Source organism: Eurypyga helias, unplaced genomic scaffold (assembly GCF_000690775.1).
Source record: "Eurypyga helias isolate BGI_N326 unplaced genomic scaffold, ASM69077v1 scaffold6768, whole genome shotgun sequence".
Classification (NCBI taxonomy): Eukaryota; Metazoa; Chordata; class Aves; order Eurypygiformes; family Eurypygidae; genus Eurypyga; species Eurypyga helias.
This window is the reverse complement of record NW_010266182.1, coordinates 11,800-31,301: the sequence shown is the minus strand read 5'-3', so window position 1 is coordinate 31,301 and position 19,502 is coordinate 11,800. Positions and strand designations below refer to the sequence as shown.

The 19,502-nt window shown below is 39.5% G+C and overlaps 1 protein-coding gene across 1 annotated transcript in view; it reads left to right on the top strand.

Moving 5' to 3' along the window:
• The window catches only part of LOC104513575 (ATP-binding cassette sub-family C member 8-like), a gene marked incomplete at both ends in the record, with an annotated part of 50,696 nt that overhangs the window by 21,079 nt on the left and 10,115 nt on the right, over positions 1 to 19,502 (top strand). The window contains 8 exons of the mRNA XM_010156978.1: positions 2,505 to 2,639; positions 4,031 to 4,193; positions 8,478 to 8,518; positions 8,822 to 8,967; positions 13,562 to 13,667; positions 13,886 to 13,996; positions 15,947 to 16,022; positions 16,113 to 16,218. Of these exons, the coding sequence (XP_010155280.1) occupies positions 2,505 to 2,639; positions 4,031 to 4,193; positions 8,478 to 8,518; positions 8,822 to 8,967; positions 13,562 to 13,667; positions 13,886 to 13,996; positions 15,947 to 16,022; positions 16,113 to 16,218 (884 nt within the window). The remainder of the gene's footprint in view (positions 1 to 2,504; positions 2,640 to 4,030; positions 4,194 to 8,477; positions 8,519 to 8,821; positions 8,968 to 13,561; positions 13,668 to 13,885; positions 13,997 to 15,946; positions 16,023 to 16,112; positions 16,219 to 19,502) is intronic.

Sequence of the window (19,502 nt, the reverse complement as noted above, 5' to 3'; positions counted from 1 at the left end):
AGTATTTGCTATCTTCATGAAATAACCAAGACAAAATAACCAGAGCTATTGGTGAGCTTCTTGCTCGTGATACATATCTCTGGCAGGTAAGAGCTTTGGGATTTTGATGAAAGGGAAGCAAATTGCTTCACTGCATGCTTTTTTAAAAATACCATCATTACAGTCTCAGAAATATTAATGAGAGCCTTCCCATCTGTCAGCTACTGTCCTCCAGCAGTTCAGATCGTATCTACATACTGTTTATTCTTGACTGTGTAGTGTGTGGTATGATAAATATAGAATTACTTGCAATAATACTTGCAGACTTCAGCACATTTCAGATATATGTATTCACAGACTTAAATTGAGAATGGCTTTTTTTATCCCATACATGAGGAATATATTTTAAAAGTTTGCCCTTAGTATCACAATATAAAGAAGATGAAAATGGAATAATTTTTAATCTATTGAAAGCACAGAACTTTTATTGCAAAGACTAACCCTTTCAATAACCAGGATGGGGTTGGGGGGAGCAGAAAGCAGCTAGCAACTCCCTCAGGATCCGATAGCTGGAGTAGCTTTCCCCTTGTCTGTGTGAGAAGCTGAGGCTGTTTCTAGAACCAGACGGTCCCATAATGTCCTTGACAATCAACCAGTAGTGCAGGAAAGCAGGGAGTCAGTGTTCCATATTGACTTTGTATTTTTGAACATCTCTTAACCGTGCCCTGTTCGATGCTTTCCTGGAAAAGGAATGCTTTGCTGGACTGTTTGCCCATGAAGAGGCAGTTGGGAATGGATATCTTCACCTGTAAAGACAAAGACCACGTAATGTTTTGGAGGGGAGCTCTGCCAGGGCTATTTGACAGGGGGCTTGCATGTTTTCTTTGGCCTCATACACTCATGAATTTCCTGACTTCAGATGGAAGCAGATTGATCACTTACCACTGAAAAATTTTTAATTTACATTTTAACCTTTGTTGTTACTAGATTTGTGTTGTATATACAATAGGATTTTACTTTCATGTTACTGCATGTTTCCTAAGTAAATACTGTGACTTATTTTAAGTGTCACATTTTAGTTTAGTTCATCTGCAGAGAGGCATCGAAGGATTGTTAAGGGGGGGAATGAATCTGTGTTTTCTCTCAGTGTGCCTTAAATTCCCAAAAATGTCAAGATGGAAATATGAAAAGGACTCTGTTTTTCTTCATGGAAACACCCAATTCCCATAAATATGTGTGGGAATTGATGTCCATATGACTACCTAGCTTCAAAATGATGGAAAATGTGTTTCTGTGAGGGTTATAAGAGTATGCAAATATAGCAAGAGTAGTAGATAAAGCTTTGATGAGATTTCCATATTTTTTTTAATTAAGGGAAATGATGTATGAAATTAACTTTCTATCACTATGTCTTCTGATTAATTTATCAGCTTATACTGATAAATACATAAAATGCCTAATGCTCCATATAGTTCAGGAGTCAGCCATTAGAATAGTGGTAATTAATGTTTGCCTTTACCGAGCTGTTTACAGTATCCCTTTCCATCCAGACTGTGGCTTTCTCTCTACATTCTTATTTATTCAGGGACAAACCTTTGTTTTTTAAGCTGTTTCTCTAACCATTTTTTAACAGTCATTGCCAGTCTGGTACTGTGGATCCTTAAAAAACTTCCTTGCAAGTTTATGTTGGAGTTTATTAGAAGTGGAGGCTCTTAGTGATATGATTATGATGTTTCTTTTTTTATGTACCAGTCCACAATAATGTCATGTTAACATTTGCAAGGTCAATAATATTTCCTATTAGTTTCTATAGTAAGAAAAGAGGCATTCCTTCTTTGTGAAATTCCAAGTGTTGTAGACTATTGAGTTCTGATTTAACAGGGTCTTCCCTGGTGTAAAAATGCTTAAATATCAAAGAAGAAAATAGCATGTGTTTTCTTTGAATTATAAATTTCTATGTCATCTGACCAATGGGGAAAAATATGTAATAGTGACTATAAAGGGAACATCTCAATCTGTTATTTGGAAGTATTTTAAAATAACTCCTTATTTAAAGATTTTTAAATAAATTTATTTACTTTTAAACAAAGATACTTTAAATAGCTGAGAGAGTTACATTATACAAGATATGTAAATCTGTACAACCTTGTACTGTTCATAAGTATAACAGTAGAAAAGTAGAATCTTTAAACAAAGATATTTTAAATAGCTGTGAGAGTTACATTATACAAGATATGTAAATCTGTACAACCTTCTACTGTTCATGACTCGAAGTGGAAATACATGGAATCCACAACTTGGGAAGGAACACTAGGTGGGTGTATTTGGTCCTCTGACAGCTTCTCCTGGCTGATCACACCCCACTGTGCCAGCCATGCAGAACATTGGATGCCTGGAGATAGGGTTAGCTGCAGTGGCTGCTAGGTTTGAACATGCTGTCCAATCACCTTGTGATTGTTCTTTGTGGTGTATAACCAAAGTGAAGCCATCCCAAGCCTTCCCCCTACTTTCTTTACTCTCAACAGATAATTGTAGGAGTTCTTCTGCTCTACTACCTTCTTGGAATCAGTGCCTTAATTGGAGCAGCAGTAATCATTGTCCTTGCACCTGTCCAGTACTTCGTAGCAACAAAACTATCTCAGGCCCAGAGAAGTACATTGGTAAGTTGGTCTTCATCTCATACATAATATAAATATCATGGTAATTACATTTTGTGACATCAAGAATGTGAAAACATGATAAGCATAAGCAGTAAGGATAAGGTTTGGGGGTTATATTTTTCAACAAGTATGTTTCCCTAAGAGCAAAAAACTTAAGATTATTCTAACTAGCAAATGTAAATGGTCATTAATCATTGACTGAAATGGATTTGTGTGATCAGATGGTGCACAAATAAATGAATCATGCAGGGCAAGCTATCCAAGGGGAAAGTAAGTAGGTGTGCTGCACCTGAACTCAGACCCCAGATACATCATATATGCAGAAGTCTATCAAACTGATTTATTTAAATAACCTTTGGGCATTCCTAACTCCCACAGCATGCCCCTCAACTGGGGAGCTGAGGGCTGCTAAGTCACAAGCTGTTCCTTGATCCTTCACTTGGCTTGTCGGTATTTTGAATCGCCTGCATCACTGCTGAGAGAGTTACCTTTGTTCATTGGAATTACTGTGTCCAACTGCTCTGAGCCTTATTGCCACTTTTGCAGTGACTGTTGCACTGCCAAGGAAGCCATATGAACTGTAATGGAGCCAGACAGCTTGCTGAGATCTCTTCCACCACAAACATGAGTGGTAATGAGAGTTATTTGTGCACGTTCCTGTGTGAAAAATAATGCCTTAACATCAGCAGTATACACCCTTCCAGAAATGTAGATAGCACTCATCCCTGTAGCATCCAAGCAGACTGTCAGCATCACCTAGAAACCCCTGCAGATGGGAGGAGTGTATTTTGTGCTAGAAACGTCTCCACTGTGCAACATAGCATGGTACAAAGATCCTTGAACTAGCCTGAAAACTGGCAGCAGCGTAACTTCCAGTTGTGCTTTACTGTGAGTATAACTTCACCCCAGTGTATTACTGTGTCTGAGCCCACTGGCCCTGCTCAGTCAAGTTTCCTGACCTATCGCAGCTTCTTGTAACGCAGCCTTGCTGCTTTGAAACCTGGCACCCTTGGTTCCATAAGTTGTTTCAGCAGAGCGGTGTGCTCATTTGTAGCTTGACTGCGTGTTCTGATCTCCGCTGTATGCTGTCAGTGTGCCTGTTGAAGATCCAGCCAGTGCACTGGGTGGTAGAAGTCAGGAGAGGCTGCCGTGCAAGTGATCAGAAAGCTGACAGAGGAATAAAATTTTAAGTAAAAGCTATACAATTTAGGAGTACAAACCAATGGCCTTTTCACTCGAGCTCTAGGAAGAACACATCTGCCTGGGCAGAACTAGTAAAGTACACCGGACTGATTATAAGGGGCTACATACAATTTTTGTGTGATACTTATGAGCAGGGGACAGGTGTTTTAATTATACTCCTTAAGTAAATGTCTATGTAAATGTTGCAGGAGTACTCCAATGAGAGGCTGAAGAAGACGAATGAGATGCTTCGAGGCATTAAGCTCCTCAAACTCTATGCTTGGGAACACATCTTTCACAGCAGTGTAGAGGAAACCAGACAAAAAGAAATGACTAGCCTCAAGTCTTTTGCCCTTTATACCTCCATATCCAGTAAGTCTCTCCTTTCATTCTAATTGACTGTTCAGCTGAAGTACTACTGCATTATTAGCTACTAATGAGTTTACCATTTCTCTGTTGAGATTGTTTCAGTTGCTTTAGGCTCTGATCCATACTCCTCACTTCCATTTAGTCAGAGTTCCCATTTAATTCAGTAGAACTTTGCCTGTATGGGAAATATGTCTAAAAGAAAAAGTCAAGATTAATGTTTCATAGCATTAACTTTTCTGGATAAAAGCTTTTAAGGGACAAGTGCTTCACAGACTACCTTCAGCCAGCAATATTCCCTGTAACAGAGCATTCAGGAAGAAGCCTTTGTTGATTTTTCTCCACCCACCAACCCACCCCCATGCATTTTGCACAATACAGTGTGTCGTAATATGTGACAGGAACTGACTTTGCATTGAGGCTCCAGGAGATGGTACTTACACCTTCTCACTCAAAATTTGGATTTCTAATAAAAACAAGTGATTCTTAAGGCCATTTCTGTATCCTGGAAAGGAAAAATATAAGAATCCTGGCAATTTCATCATTCCATATCCAGATTCTTTTGTCTCATGTTTTCTTTCAAGCTGCTTTAAAGCATTTATTATCCTTTTAAGAAGTCCTAGGGCAATTGAACTCTCTGTTTGGGGAGATCATATGCAACACCTATATAATTGCTACTGTAATACTTTAGAAGTAATTAATAAAGTCATACTGAAGAATGCTGTTCATATAATCTGTGAGATATTAATGAAATGGAAGCTTTCAGTGTGAAGTATTCAAATGCCACAAAGCACCTGTACAAATACCTGCTAGACTAATAGGGAAGACTGCTCCTTACGAGAATAACTTGCAGTCTGGTTAGTATTATTTGATCTCATTCACCCAAGAGACATGCAGCTGACTTTCTTCCCTGCCAAATGATCACGTAGGTAATGCGCTGTGAGGGAAAGTTCCTGATCCCACTGAATTTAACTGGCATTAAGCTGAAGTTTTCATTGGCTTCTGAGACAAGAATTTCTCTCTGGAGACCCTGAGCTCTCTGGGGGTGAAGGATAGTTTCCATTTTGACACAAAAGAGAATTTAGCTGGAGTAGAATGTGCAACCGGCAGCTCCTTCCTACATGCAGATCAACACAGATGGGCTCCCTTTGTCTGCAGCGCTTCAAGTGGCATTAAAATCTATTTGTAGTCGAGGCCACAGCTTCAGCTGTAGGGTTGAAGGAGCTGTGGAGACTCATTTGATTTTAAATCCCCACAGTGTCGTTTGTAACAGCTAGGAAAAGGTGTATTCATCCCAAGAGTGCTGACTCTTTTGTGAAGAAATACAGACATAAATAAACCCATATTATTAAAACCAGTTCTAAATATTTACTGATGCTTCTTGAAACTATCAGTGTTGACATTTTCATTCATGTTTTGTATTATGTGTGACATTTATGTGTAGGTAGGACATACTAATTTCTCAGCTGGGGTAAACCAGTGAAGCTTTTTCATGTTAATGGTGCATATCAGTTTGGCTTATGAAGGGTTCCTATGGTTTCAGCCTAGGAGTTCCTTACACCCTCTGTCTTTAGCAGAAATGACACTGATCTTTACAAACCTGCACTTTATCAGACTAAAAAGGGGGCATACATATAGGAATGTATTTTTTTTAGCGTAGCGTAAACCCTTTTTTCTTAGCGTAAGTATAATTAGAATGACAGGCATAACTGGCACAAAACATGTTTGCTAATATTATAGTGAACACATGATTTCATTTTTTTAAGAAAAAAAGAGTAAAAAAGGCAGATGACCAAGATTTTGTCTATTATTGATCAGGAGGAAAGCCGACACTTGCTAGAACAATAAAAAAGCAGAAATGTTTTTTATATACTTTTTTTTAATGTACAGTTTTGAATAGACTCTGGAATTCTTTTCTAAATACACTTAGCTATTAACATGAATGGAAGAATGTGGTTGGAGCTACTTCTATTCATGAGAAATAGATTTGCTTTGGGTTACAGAAAATATACGTACAAGTTTCAGGGCAGTGTTGTCTAGACCACAAGAAAATTCCATTTCAAGACTGCATGGAAATTGGATCTCAGCTGCCTCGCCCCTGTGCCTGGATCCCGTTTGTATGTATATGGAATTGGTCATGTGTACTAAAAGAGCTATTAAAGAAATTATCTCTTTCTATAATTTTAATGAAATGTACCCACCAGAATCCACTCTGGGTTGCCAAACTGGTGGTGACAACGTTTGAGACTCAGCAGTGAATACTTTAACAAAGAAAATTCTTATATAATTTTCTTCATACTGGTTGGTAAGATTGTCCTGGGTCCAGTTTTACAGGATTTCATATACACTATATATTCAGGAAAGACAGAGAAAGAAGGAGTGGTTTTCCTATTTCTATGAATTTTTCCTTCAGAAGCAAAGTAACTCCAGGCTTTCTCACAGGAAAAACCAGTACTTACTATCCTAAAATAATAAGAAATGACTGAAAACTTTTTTCCTAGTTTTCAGTCTGCCTTTTTCCAGTAACAAGGTACTTTTGACCAAATCTAATTGAAGTCTTAGCTGCGAAATAAATTTATTTTATAAAACATTTTATTTTTCTGGACACTTGCATAATTGAAAAAAAATCCCAAACCAAATCAAATAAACAAAAAAACACAACCCCCAGATTCCAGTGGCTCAATAGGCCTTTATTTGTTATCTTGAAAGGATTTTGAAGTGAAGTTCTTGGAGGCATATAATAGCAAAAATCAAATTGACTTCTGAGGAGGCACCAAGTGACCTTAACTGTCTGAACTGCTGAGAGCTTTGCCAACCCTACAATATATTTAATCCATCCAACTTCGTATTTGGCAGGCATGATCTCATACAGTAGATGGCAGAAAAGCAGGATCCATCTCTGAGAGGTTTATCAGCTTTGCTAGATTCTCTCATCTAGTTCATTCACAAAAGCAAGTTCGTACTAAAGCAGTCTCAAAGGCAGATTGCAAATGCAAAGATGTAATAGAATCAAGAATTCTGTAGCTTCAGGCAGCAAGCTTCCCTTCTTCAAAATTTCGAAGCTGTAACTACCTCAAGTTTATTCAAAGTGGGAAAACTGGGCAGCAAGTAGAATCATTAGAAATGAGAGTCTGAACAGAAGCTGATTTGTATTCCAACACAAAAAGAACATTTTCCTCAGAAAAATACATTTTTTTCCCTAGAGTGAGGAGTAAACCGTGAATTTCTAAGCTTTAATACATACTAGTCTTTCAAAGGCTAAGCTTTTATTTTGGGATTACATACACAAACATACCCATATTTTCAAATACTAGGGGACAGACATGCAGGGTAAGTTTGTACTCTGGTTCTGACTCAAGTTCCCAGATGGATAACTGGTTATTATTGCATTCTTAACCCATATTCCTGCCCAATCTAAAAAGATCCCTATACAGCAATGGTATTTGTTGCTTCTTCCCATCCATCTGCTTAATAAACTCTGAATGCTATAGTGTATGAGCTGCTATAGCGAAGGAATGCAGGGCCCCGAGACAGACACTGCTTAAGGTCAGGGTGGAAACTGGTTCATTGTTTGCATTTTAGTAACTCTAGGCCCAGCTGAAATCAAAGCTCTACCACATTTGCGTACTGTCAGAACTTGTATCGAGCTCCTGAGGACATTCACAAAGTAGCCAAGCCTGACAAAATGGGACTAAAATTAGGAGTAAATCCTCCATAAGATTAAGCTGAATCAGCAGGGTTGCCAGTCTTTCCTTACCCTTTGAACTGCATCCCGAAACCTGAGGGGGCCGCATAGCCCTGCACCTCAGAAGCAGAGTGCCAGCAGTAGGTCACAACCCGACGTATGTGCCAGTGGCTCTCCCGGGAGGTCCTGCCACGGGATGGGGCAGAGGTGGGCCTGCGGCCAGCCGGTGGGGCAGTGACAACACAGCGCCCCTCTGGGGCTCCTTTCACGGTCAGGTATTCAGTTGACCCCGTACCAGCTTGGCCTCTCTGCCTCTCATGAGACGGGGACCTGTAGCACCCCTCGCCTGAGCTGCGTGTGAGCTGATTGCAGCTCAAACCAGCACATTGGCCATCATTTTCTAGGGTGTGCAGCTGGGTTCTGTTCTGATGATGTGAGAGCTAAACTGTAAGCATTTTAATGTACTGATGTGTGTAGCTACTTGTGCATTTTTCCTGTTTTAAGCATAGAAAATACCACTATAAACCAGTACTAGTAGTATTTTAACATATAGCGTGTCTGAATGGAAATGGTTTCTAAATGTTCCTACGTGTTTTCCTTCACAGTCTTTATGAATGCAGCAATACCAATTGCAGCCGTACTTATAGTAAGTATGGACTTCCCTAAGTAGTGTAAATCACAACTGCATTTTCAAGTATAAATGATGTGGAAATGAGGAACGCAGAGGACAGGATGCAAACCTGCTACACGTGTGCAATTCCTCTGGGAGAGAATGGAAAATGCCCACTTGTCGTCTGTGACGAGAAGCAGCCAGGAGTATGCACCACTCCCCCAGACTGTTAAGAGTATCAATTAAGATTCTGTAAATGAAATGCTCATGAAATATGACATGTTTGTGTGTTTCCCTCTTTATGACAAAACACTGATGATGATGTCTGTCTCGTTGTAGACATTTGTGGTCCATGCTCATCTGACAACAAAGGCTGACTTCTCCCCATCCGTGGCATTTGCCTCCATCTCCCTGTTTCATATTCTTGTGTCTCCATTGTTCCTGCTCTCTAGTGTGGTTAGATCCACTGTCAAAGCATTAGTAAGGTAAGAACTGTAAAATTAATATCTTTGCTAATCTCTCTGACTTTTGAGAACCTGTCTATTGCCAATTTTACAATTTTAAGTTTGGAAATAGTGTGGTGATTATTCATCTGTTGTTGTTTCTTCCCAACTTTTTACCTTACCTGATTTCCTGGTTGTAGCATGTGAGCCAACTTTTTTGCTGATAAAATTGTCACAACCAATATTTTGGGGTCCACAGCTAGTACTTCTTTGTGTAGGATGCGTTGAGGCCATATTAGTACTGCACGCGACATACGTGTGACAACAAGAAAGAAAGTGAAAGCTTACTGAAGATTTAGTTTTGTAAATCACCCAAATGTTTCCCTCCATCAAGCACGTAGAAGGAATAAGGGTAGTTAGTTACAGAAGCGCATGTGTTTCAGTGTGTATCTCTTGGGCTGCGCTCAGCCTCCACCCCTCTGCCGGAGGTTGCCTGTTGGTGCAGATTTAGACTTAAATAAATAAAAAACCACCATAAAAATTACTGTTCAGGGTGTGAGTCAGTTAATGTCTAAATTTCTGTTTCATACTTGATGGATTTTTACTTTCTTATGAACATGTTAGTTTGAGTGGTCGGAAACTGAAATAACAACCAGTAGAACTCCTGTTTCACTGGGATTTTTACTTTGAATATCAACAGATTGGTGTCAAAACCTCTTAATGCTTGTCATATGTGGTGTAACTCTACCTGACTGATAGGAGAGGAAGAGAGAGTTTGGACTTCTTACTTTATTAGGACCATTTTGTGACCTCCAATATAGCTGTCTTAAGAGCTTGTCTAAACTATGGGCCAGACCCTGGACACCAGCCCTTGCTTAATTGCCTTTGTGTGGCTTTGGAGATGGAAAGGAGACTGCAGCAGGAGGCTGAGGTTGCCCTTGCTGTTTCAAAATTGCCTGACAGTGCAAAGTCACAGCTGTATCCTCTCTCCTAATAAGTGTGAAACCTGAGAGCATCAGCAGCTGGCATGAAATGTTTCGCAGCCACTGTGGTAGTCCCTGGAGCCATGGCAAATTGTCATGCGAAGATTGCAGCCAGCCAAGTATCTGGGGGCCTGCACTAGTAATTATTTTAGCTTGTCTAAGGATTTCTTTGTAAATGAATTGTGTGCCTGTTAATGCAGCAGGAACAATTCTAAAGCAATTAGTATCAACCAAGTATTAATTGCTGGTAGACAGGAGTTGTTCATGAGTTATTCTGTAGTTATCTTCTTGTTAGCAGACTGTTGCCCTGCCACTTGTAGCGCAGACAGGAATCCCTGGGTTCAAACTCTGTAACACAGTTGACATGATCCTTGTCTGTATCGCAGTAACCCAGGTAGTGTTCCACATTGCTGCTGGTGCTACTCAAGATTTATATTCTGAGTATCCCATCCTCCAGTGCCATAGTTTGGAAGCATCTGCCAGATATTTTCAACCTATGCAAATGCTTGCTTAAATAGTTTAGTAAATGTGAAAAAGCAGACAGTTATTAGAAAGGTGTGTTTGTGCCAATTGAGCACAACTGATGTTTACTTGCTGAAACTGTGTCCTGCTGTTACACCTTCCTGCTAATGAGTAATGATAAGATCAGGTAGAAGTGACTTAACTTGATGAAGCTTCAGCTTTCTTTTAGGCTGAGACATTCTAATTGATTTTAGCAAGTGTACAAGACAGCTTCTCCTGTAGTGAGAGAAAGGAACTAATTGAAGCAGAAGATGATGCAGCAGCAAAACCAGCACATAAAGGATACTAAGAGGGTGTTACTGGTTTTGCATCTCAGACACTTCACAACCCCTGCTCTGTTAATATTGGCTACAGTCTCTGATGATAGATGCTCTTAAGGATAATAACCTCCACAAATACACTTCTCAGTATCTTTATCATTACACATGTGCCCAACTGCAAAATATCCTCAAGGATTGCCATTGTGTTGTGGTTTAGCCCCAGCCAGCAACTAAGCACCACACAGCCGGTCACTCGCCTCCCCCAGTGGGATGGGGGAGAGAACTGGAGGAAGAAGATAAGAAAGCTTGTGGGTGGAGATAAGAACGGTTTAATAATTGAAAACAAATTAAGTAAAATAATGATAATAATAAAGGTAATGAAAATACCACTACTACTAATAATATGTAATGGGGGAAAAAGGGAAGAGGAGAAAAAAAATTATACAACTGCTCACCACTAGCCAACCGACACCCAACCAGTCCATGCCAACCCTCCCAGCTTATATACCAGCACACATTTGCACTGTCAGAACATCCATGTGATCCATTCCTATGGTAAAGAGATTTTAAGCCTGCAAATTTTCCAAGTTATGGGGACCAGGTTGTTTGCTTCTGAGAGGGGGAACTGTTGAAAGTCTTTAAGAAGGTAAGAAATTCCGTTAGCTCTTTGAAAAGTTTTTTTAATATGTAGCCATTGCAAATTAAAACTGAGCAGCCAGTTAAGGGATTTTTTAAATGTGAGGTCTTCAAGGACAAAGGGTACAGTTTGCAATTTTCCATCAGCAAAGGTCAAGTAGCAGCAGTGGCATTATGTATCTTAAAGGGTTTAATATGAAACCGCTTTTTCAGTCAGCTGTGCAAATAACTGTGTTTTAATCAATAAGTCTATTCTGTGGCTTAAAAATAAGCTCCCCTATGGAGATACTGGAATACTAGTGAAATTGCAATGTCAGTGAGAGCTCTGCAGGGAACATACATTTTTGTTCTTTAAGAGTGTAGAATGGTGTTGCATCTTGAAATACAAGTTGCTGCCTCTAACAAAAGATTTTCTCATAGCTATAATGTGTTTCCTCAGTAATTGCCACGGGAGCAGCAGTTTCAAAATTAAGCAGAGCACTGGGCAGAGGGCTTGCAAAGAAAAGTCCTGGCACTTAGAGTACAGCCACCTTGAAACACAGCCAGAGAGCAAACTATTATATGGCTTGATAATGACATGATCTTGTTTGGGTACATATGGTCCAAGAATTTGTTTGCTGTCTTCCCGCTCTAAACCCTGGAGCAGATACACAGGGACTTTTCTATCTGCTCTGTATATATTCAGAGCAATTATTCAAATGTCAGTGTAATTTTCCTATAGTGAATGTAGGTGCAGCTACATATCAACTCCACACAGGCAGCATCTAAACCATCATATGGTCCATTTAAAGGCATTTTAAATACCTGGTTCACTGAACAAAAAAAGGTAAAAGCATTCCTATCCCTGTTTTCCAGACCTTTGTGAAAATAGATATAAATATTTCTAGTGATGGGGCTTCTAATTTCCTCCTTTGATTTAATAGACCTTCTAATTAAGAAATTTTGGTCCAGCATTGAACCTGAATTAGTTATTATTCCTCTTATTACTCCTCTTATTACTCCAATCCAGAATAGTTGTTCTCCCACTTTCCAGTTGCCTGGATTGCAGTATCTGCTCTAGCTAAATTCACCCCACTGCGTATCTCAGCTGCATTAGCGAGTGGGCAGGGAGACAGAAAAACTAGAACCAGTTCTACTGTGGGGGGTCCCCAGGTGACTTCGATCTCTACTTGCAGGGCAAATAGATTTCTTCATCTCCTTCTGAAGAAATCCATGGTAATGGAATGCAAAAATAAATGCAGGGGGGAGTTGGGGGGGGAGTATTTTTTATTTTTTAAGATTTGCATAACAGATAACAGCATCACTGTGCTACAGTGGCATTGTTTGCCTGTTTCGACCCAATTAGCCTAAGGCTAAATACTGAAACCAGTTTTTTCAGCCCCTGTCCATAAATCTATTTTTAGGAACTTAAGGCCTTCTGGCACTTTATCTTTTTGGAGACTTAGAGTTAACTTATTTCCACCTAATTGTGCCCCTTTGATGCTGAGTTCATTATTCAATCCACTTCCTTTACCAATTTAATTTGCTGTCCCTGTGAGTAGATTAGACATAAATTTTATAAAGTCAGGTACAGAAATAAAATTGATGTCATGATCTGTTAAATGTCATAATAAAGGTACGTTATCTCTTAGCTAATTGAATCTTAAGCAGCTTGGGAAGATTGTATGCATTCTTTTTTGCTGTGGTTGGCAGGATTCTTTATTTTATATATCACATTGAACACTGTTCTGTTAAGGTATATTCCTTTATCAGGTTACCTCACACACTTTGTATTTCACCATAGCTGGTTGAATTTAGCTCATGGTATATGGATTTTATGAGACTCCTAATGTTTGTAAGACTGTTCAGTAGAACAGACTGTGTAACACTCCAGTAACATAAATGACATTAACTCTACTTCAGCATGTGGCTTCAAAACGAGCTTTTGTAGCTGGTCTCATCCCACCAAATGCCTAAAATCATCTTTTGTGTAATCTCTCTGTCGGTAGTAGAAAAGAGAAACATCTCCACAAAGCACGACAAGCTGTTAACAACAACAACAGGGCAGGTTTTGTCAACTTCCTTGCACTAACTTCTCATTGCACATTTTTATATGCCTGCAAATAAATTGAAAGAAAACAAACTATGCAGCTGGCAGTGGTTGAAATACTAAAAGGGATGCTCAGTATTAAATGCTGCAGTGAGCAAAAGTTTTGCATTCCAGGTTGAAGTGTAATTCCATTTTTTCCCTTTCAGTGTACAGAAACTGAGTGAATTCCTGTCAAGTGAAGAAATTGGAGAAGAGCATGATAAATCGTCAGAGCTAAGAAGTGCAGATAATCACAGCAAATACCAGGCAGTGGTGAGTAATGATGTTTAATTGCAGGTGAAGTGGCTGGAGTAATTTGTACCCAGAATAATTTTTTTACTTTTCCATTTCCTACTGAGTATTTCTTGCAATTGCCAAACCTCCTCTTAATACACTGAACTGTATAGGTCATAACATGGTTGCTTGTGTTTAGGACGTTTTGCTGGTACTGCCACCAATTATTGCGTATTTCTCCTTCTGGTTTTGCACAGCCACTCAAAGTTGTTAACCGCAAGAGGCCGGCCAGGGAGGACTGGAACAATTACAGCTCACACATGAGAAGACCCATTAACATCGCAGAAGCAGATGATTTTTGTGTAAAGGTGATATGAAGGTCACTCTAATAGCACTGTTACTATAGCTCACTAATAGTCACTTTTCTATCCTGATGACAGCTTCAGATTCAAGTGGAAGCATTTGATGTGAACTGTCAAGACACTTGTGCTCATATCAAAGATTAACTTCTGCTCTTCTTTTCCGTGGTTTCCATTTTAAGAATTGACTACTGACCTCTATATTGTGATTAGCTGTGTATATCCCTCTAGATTTCACTCAGTAATTTTCTCTATGTAGTGTTTAAGTCATCAGCCCTGTTCTCATAACAGAAATTTCCAACTTAGAACACAGAAGAGACCAGGTTGGAAGGGATCTTGAAAGATCATCTAATCCAGCCTTTTATGTATGCCAGATTGTCTTGCATTTCCAGTGCCTGTACAGGAAAATGGCATGAAAAAAATGGAAAAGAATTTCTTTTAGACATTCCTAAAACAGTCTTGTCATGGGTCTTCCCTTCCTCTTTTGGAATACCTAGTAGCCTTCCAAGATCAAGTTAAAAAATAACCTCCAATGAACCTAACTTTTTTAAAGAAAAGATTTAAGTTATCCATGCCACTTGGAAGACTGATGCTCTTAATTTGCTATAGAAATGGCCAGAAGTAATAAAAAGCCTGATGGTTGTTGTAGTGATGATGCTGTTTATTTGGGAAGTCTGCTGTTACTTTTGCATTTCTGGCACAAGAGAATGAATAATTCAGTTTCATAAGACTAAGTAGGCCAACTGGTAGTGCTTTCAGGTTGTTTCAGAGGCTGTCATCTGACATGCCACTTTGGTGCAGGATCCTTCTTCAGTAGACCTCAAGGAAAATGAGGTTTGGGTTGGGGGGTATTGGATCAAAAGACAGCTTAGAGTGGCAACAAAGGAGGTTGTCACCAAGGAGAGGCAAGAGTAAGGACAGTATTTAAAAGGTCTTGAATAGAAATCCCTGAGCAGCTCTCATCTCTGGCTCCATCTGCTGACATCATGGTCACCGGGACCCCTGGGTCCGGGAATTTCTGCAGTTCCCAAGTACCATCCGTCTGCAGCTCATTGCCCAGGAAGGGGCATTTTCTGAGAGAGAATCCTCTGGCTGCCTTTGGTAGTCTAGAGGGAGGAACACCACCCTTTCTTTTGCTCATTTTTTCAGGTTGTTTCCCCACGATAAGAATATCCCTTTTTTTTTTTCCAGGGTAGGATAAGTGTGTCCCATTCCACTCTTCTAAGATCAAAAAATGTCGTACCTTGTGGTGCCGAAAGGCTTTGCAGGCTTAAGTTGCTGTGAAAAAAGAAGGTCCTGTATGAATACAGGCCTTTTAAAATTGTCTCCTATTTTTGTTTTTCACAGTATCCGTGAGAATCTTCTTCATTTAAAGTCTTGAACAGGCTTTGTTTCTTGGTTTTAGTGTTTTTCAGTGAAAAGATCTCTGTATCTAACAAAGCTTAGGTTATCTGAGACTCATATCAGAAATACAAAGGAAAGTACTGTAATAAGCAGCAACATCTAATGTCTGTGGAAAGTCCTGTAAACCTGCTTGGAATTTGGACCATGTAGTTGCTGTATATGCTGCAGCGTGTCCAGAGTGGCATTCAGTGCTGTGCTCTGCAGAGAGCAAACCGTGACCCTGTACATAATTTAATCACATTGGAATCATTTCACTTATTTTATGTGCCCACCTTACAAATAACAGAACAAAATATCCCTAAACAGCAACTTCTTTTTCCTGAGGAATTTTCCGTATTTTCCTAATTGTTGTGCTTGTTTGAGTTCAGAGATTCTTGCACATCAGAATACAGGCCCTTACAAACAGTCACTTGAAGATCTGTTCCCTGCACTGGGCAAAGGCTGACTCTGCTCCTATGCTCAGTGTAATGAAAACAGAAGTGTCTCTGATGCTGAAAATAGAAGTCAGCTCTAAAGCTGGTTTTCTATTTCTTGTTTCTCTCCATCTTGGCATAGATCACAAATGGATTTTTCACTTGGACACCTGAAGGTCCTCCAGCATTGTCCAGCATAGATATCCGAATCCCTCAAGGTACAAAATGACATCAGATATACAGAATAACATGTTTTTTCCTGAGCAATTGGAAAATCAGAAGCTTATATATGCCTTCTTCTCTCACAGGTCAGCTAACAATGATTGTAGGACAGGTTGGCTGCGGGAAGTCATCTCTCTTGCTAGCCATACTTGGTGAGATGCAGAAGATCTCTGGCAACGTATTCTGGAGCAGGTAGTGCTATTTAGAAATTCAAGCTTGTGTTGAGTATTAATGCAGAAAAAAAGCCAAAATCTATTCTGGGAACTTTTTTGTGGAGTCAGAGATTTTGTAGGTGTACATTCAAGATAAAAACCTTAGCCTAACAGCGAGGGAGCACATCAGAAAGAACACCCCCAGCCAGGGTCAAGACAGCTATTTATTCCATTACCAGGAATAGATTACCATACTAGGGCATTCTGCACTCCAACAACATCACCTGGATGAAATCGTATTTAGTCTGGAATCAGAATTAATTCGCTGTTGTGCTGCTACAGAATGGCATTTGCACTTTCAGATGTGAGCTTGTGTCCTTGACTGGAACTATGAAGAGGTACTGTCTCACTAGGAGTGGTCCCTGGCTATGCTTTTAGATGTGTGCTCCATCCCAGCACTGGTCTAGTGACTGAGAAATGGAAGAGATTCTTATAAGTGGCCATAACGTCAGGTATCCCCGAGGTGCACTCTGCCTGAGTTGACAGGAAGGAGACGGTCATGTCCTTCCCTCCTTTCCCAAGGGGACACAGCAGCTGCGCTCTGACAGCCAGATCCTGACTAGACTTGTGTCTAACTTTTGTAGTGGCCATCATGGAAGGAAAAAATGCTGCTGAACTCCAGCAGCTGGAGTGTAGGGCTTGGTGTCTTGGCCCTCAAACTAAGTGAGAGATGGTATAATACACTGCAACTCTGGTATGTGGTTTCAGGTAAATAACTGCTGTCTCTGGTGCATTCTCCGATCAACGTGTGTGAACATTTTTGGCTTGTTTATTTTACAGTACTAGACTTCCTAGCCATACAGACTACACTTTGCCTTTTGGGATATGATTATTTGTAGGTAAACCTTTACAAATTGCAAAACCACCTAGTGAAACAATTCCTTTTATTTCCAACTGATTGGGAATGAAGGAACAACAGCGCAACTGTAAGTCAAATCCATGCACTCTGATGGACAGAGGGTCATTGTTACCCCATGGCTTCTTCATTGGTTTTATGAAACAATTCAAACAGATTCCTTAAGTGTTTGTAGAGGGACACTATGTATATCCAGCCCTCGTGCATAAGCCAGTCACGCTACTCGGAATTGCACATGCTTTAATGGTAACAGTACAAGGGAGGAAGGTTTCCTGTTTTATAGGTGTAGAAAATGAAACGTAGGAAGGGTGACCCTTTCGTCTGCTGAGGGAGATAAGCAGAAGCCAAAGTTGCACAATGTGGTGGTCTATCCATTAAAATATACTTCCTAAGCAGAAACTCAGTGTATGGTGAGGAACCGTACAGAATCCCTGCAGCTTTATTAGGTGAGCTAATTCCATTTCAGTAAGGCTGTAATTTTTTACAGATGACATAACACGATTAAGAAGTGCAATTTGAATGTCTGATGCTAAACTAAAACAGATGACATGATGGTTCTGGTCAGACTGTGGTTTTAAATAGCACTTGTTTAGAAGTATGTGCTTCACAACAGTGTAAATGTCAGATCTGGATTTCATGTCTTCTCTATGTGCCAGAGTATCACAAGGTTAGATTCAGTTGTTATCACATTTGCTTTGCTATCTGTCAGATATGTATAAAGGGGCTTGTGGCTGAAACAATCTTAGCACTGTAAATTCTGGCTGCACTAGAACAGATTATGTTTTCTCTCATCTTTCAGAGCTGCTACCATGCGCACTGGTTTATTCAGAATGATGGATGCAGCCAGCGTAGGCTGCGCACCTGCGTTGCAAAGCTATCAGATCAAAGCTCCCTTAATTTGATAAGAAAATACTAATGCCTGACCAGGTACACGCAGCATGTAGGTTCAAGGAGAGTAATCTTATCAAGTAATCACCAGAGCTCGTAGCCTTAGCGTAGGCAATAAAACGTGTCACCAAAATCAGCAAGATCCTTGTTGCAGCCCTTTCTTTGGGATGAGATGAATGCTGGGCTTCAGTCATTCATGTTACAGAAGTCTTGAGTTATTTCATTCCAAATTTCCTCCCCTTCCTTTCCTTCAAGGTCACAGCCATGAAGACGAAGGTTACATCCTGCTGACATGTCACTCAATGCTCAGGAAATCTGGATTCTATTCCTGGCCCTTCCCTTGGTCTAATGGATAACCTTGCACAAGTGATTCCCCTCCTCTATGCCTTCAGGGTCTATTGATAATACAGGATTAACTGCATATATTTTTTATTTTCCTTCTATAAAAATTATTCATTTCAAAAACTTAAAACCAAATGTAATCTATTCTTGGGCTAGGAATTAGTTAATCAAAGTGACCACTGGCTCATTTGTGATTTTATTTTGTTTTTTCTACTACAGTATGTGCCTGGAAGATCCAGCTCACATTACTGCCCCTTGTCCAAATCAGGCTAAGAGCATCTCAGCATAAATATTTTATAATATGGTTAGAGATTAACAAAAATAGAGAAATCATTATTTACATTCTGAACAGATGGTAAATAGTATTGATTTGACTGGTTATTGAGTAAATAATTATTGTATGTGACATGCTGATTTCTTCCAGGCAATATCTCCCTTTAAATAGTTCCGGTTCTAGGCCAGGGAGCAGTTTTGTACTATGTGTTTTTGGAGTAAATGATTTCAGAAATTTGACCTAAATGTAAATAGATTGGGCAAACAAAATTATGTCATTTGCTTCCAAACAGGACATATACTCTCCCATGTGAATCTAGAGTCCTTATATTGTAAAGGAAGTGCTAGATGCGTTAAGGTTGCTAACAATAGATTTTATTCTACTTGATGTGGAGTTGAATGTTTTCAACAAATGACAATATTTTTAAAGTTATTTTGATGCCTAAAAAGTACATTGATTTTTATAAATATGTTTCTACTGGAGTTTTCAGAAACTTTCAGGTACTCTATGTTATTTAAATGGGAAATAGAGATTACAGGCTTGTAAAATCTCAGTAGCACGTATTTGCATCTTTAGACATCCATATGCCTTGAAAAATTAGATCTACACCTCATCATCAAACATATATTACTTTGACATTTCAACACTGGTGGAAGATAAATGCATCCTTAATTGCCAGAAGTATGTAGGAAAAAGGCGAAAGGAGGGAGAAAGCAAAGTCATAGTGGGAAAAAGTGAGTGGGAACTGCTGAGCCAAAACTCCAAGTGGAGAACTAAGTTTTCCAGTTACAGAAGAGAAACACAGGTCAGGGTATTGATCTACCAATACTTGCATATGAAAATTATGACACTTCTGGCTGCATAGCAAAACATGGTTAACCTGGGAGTCAGGACAGTACTGTGC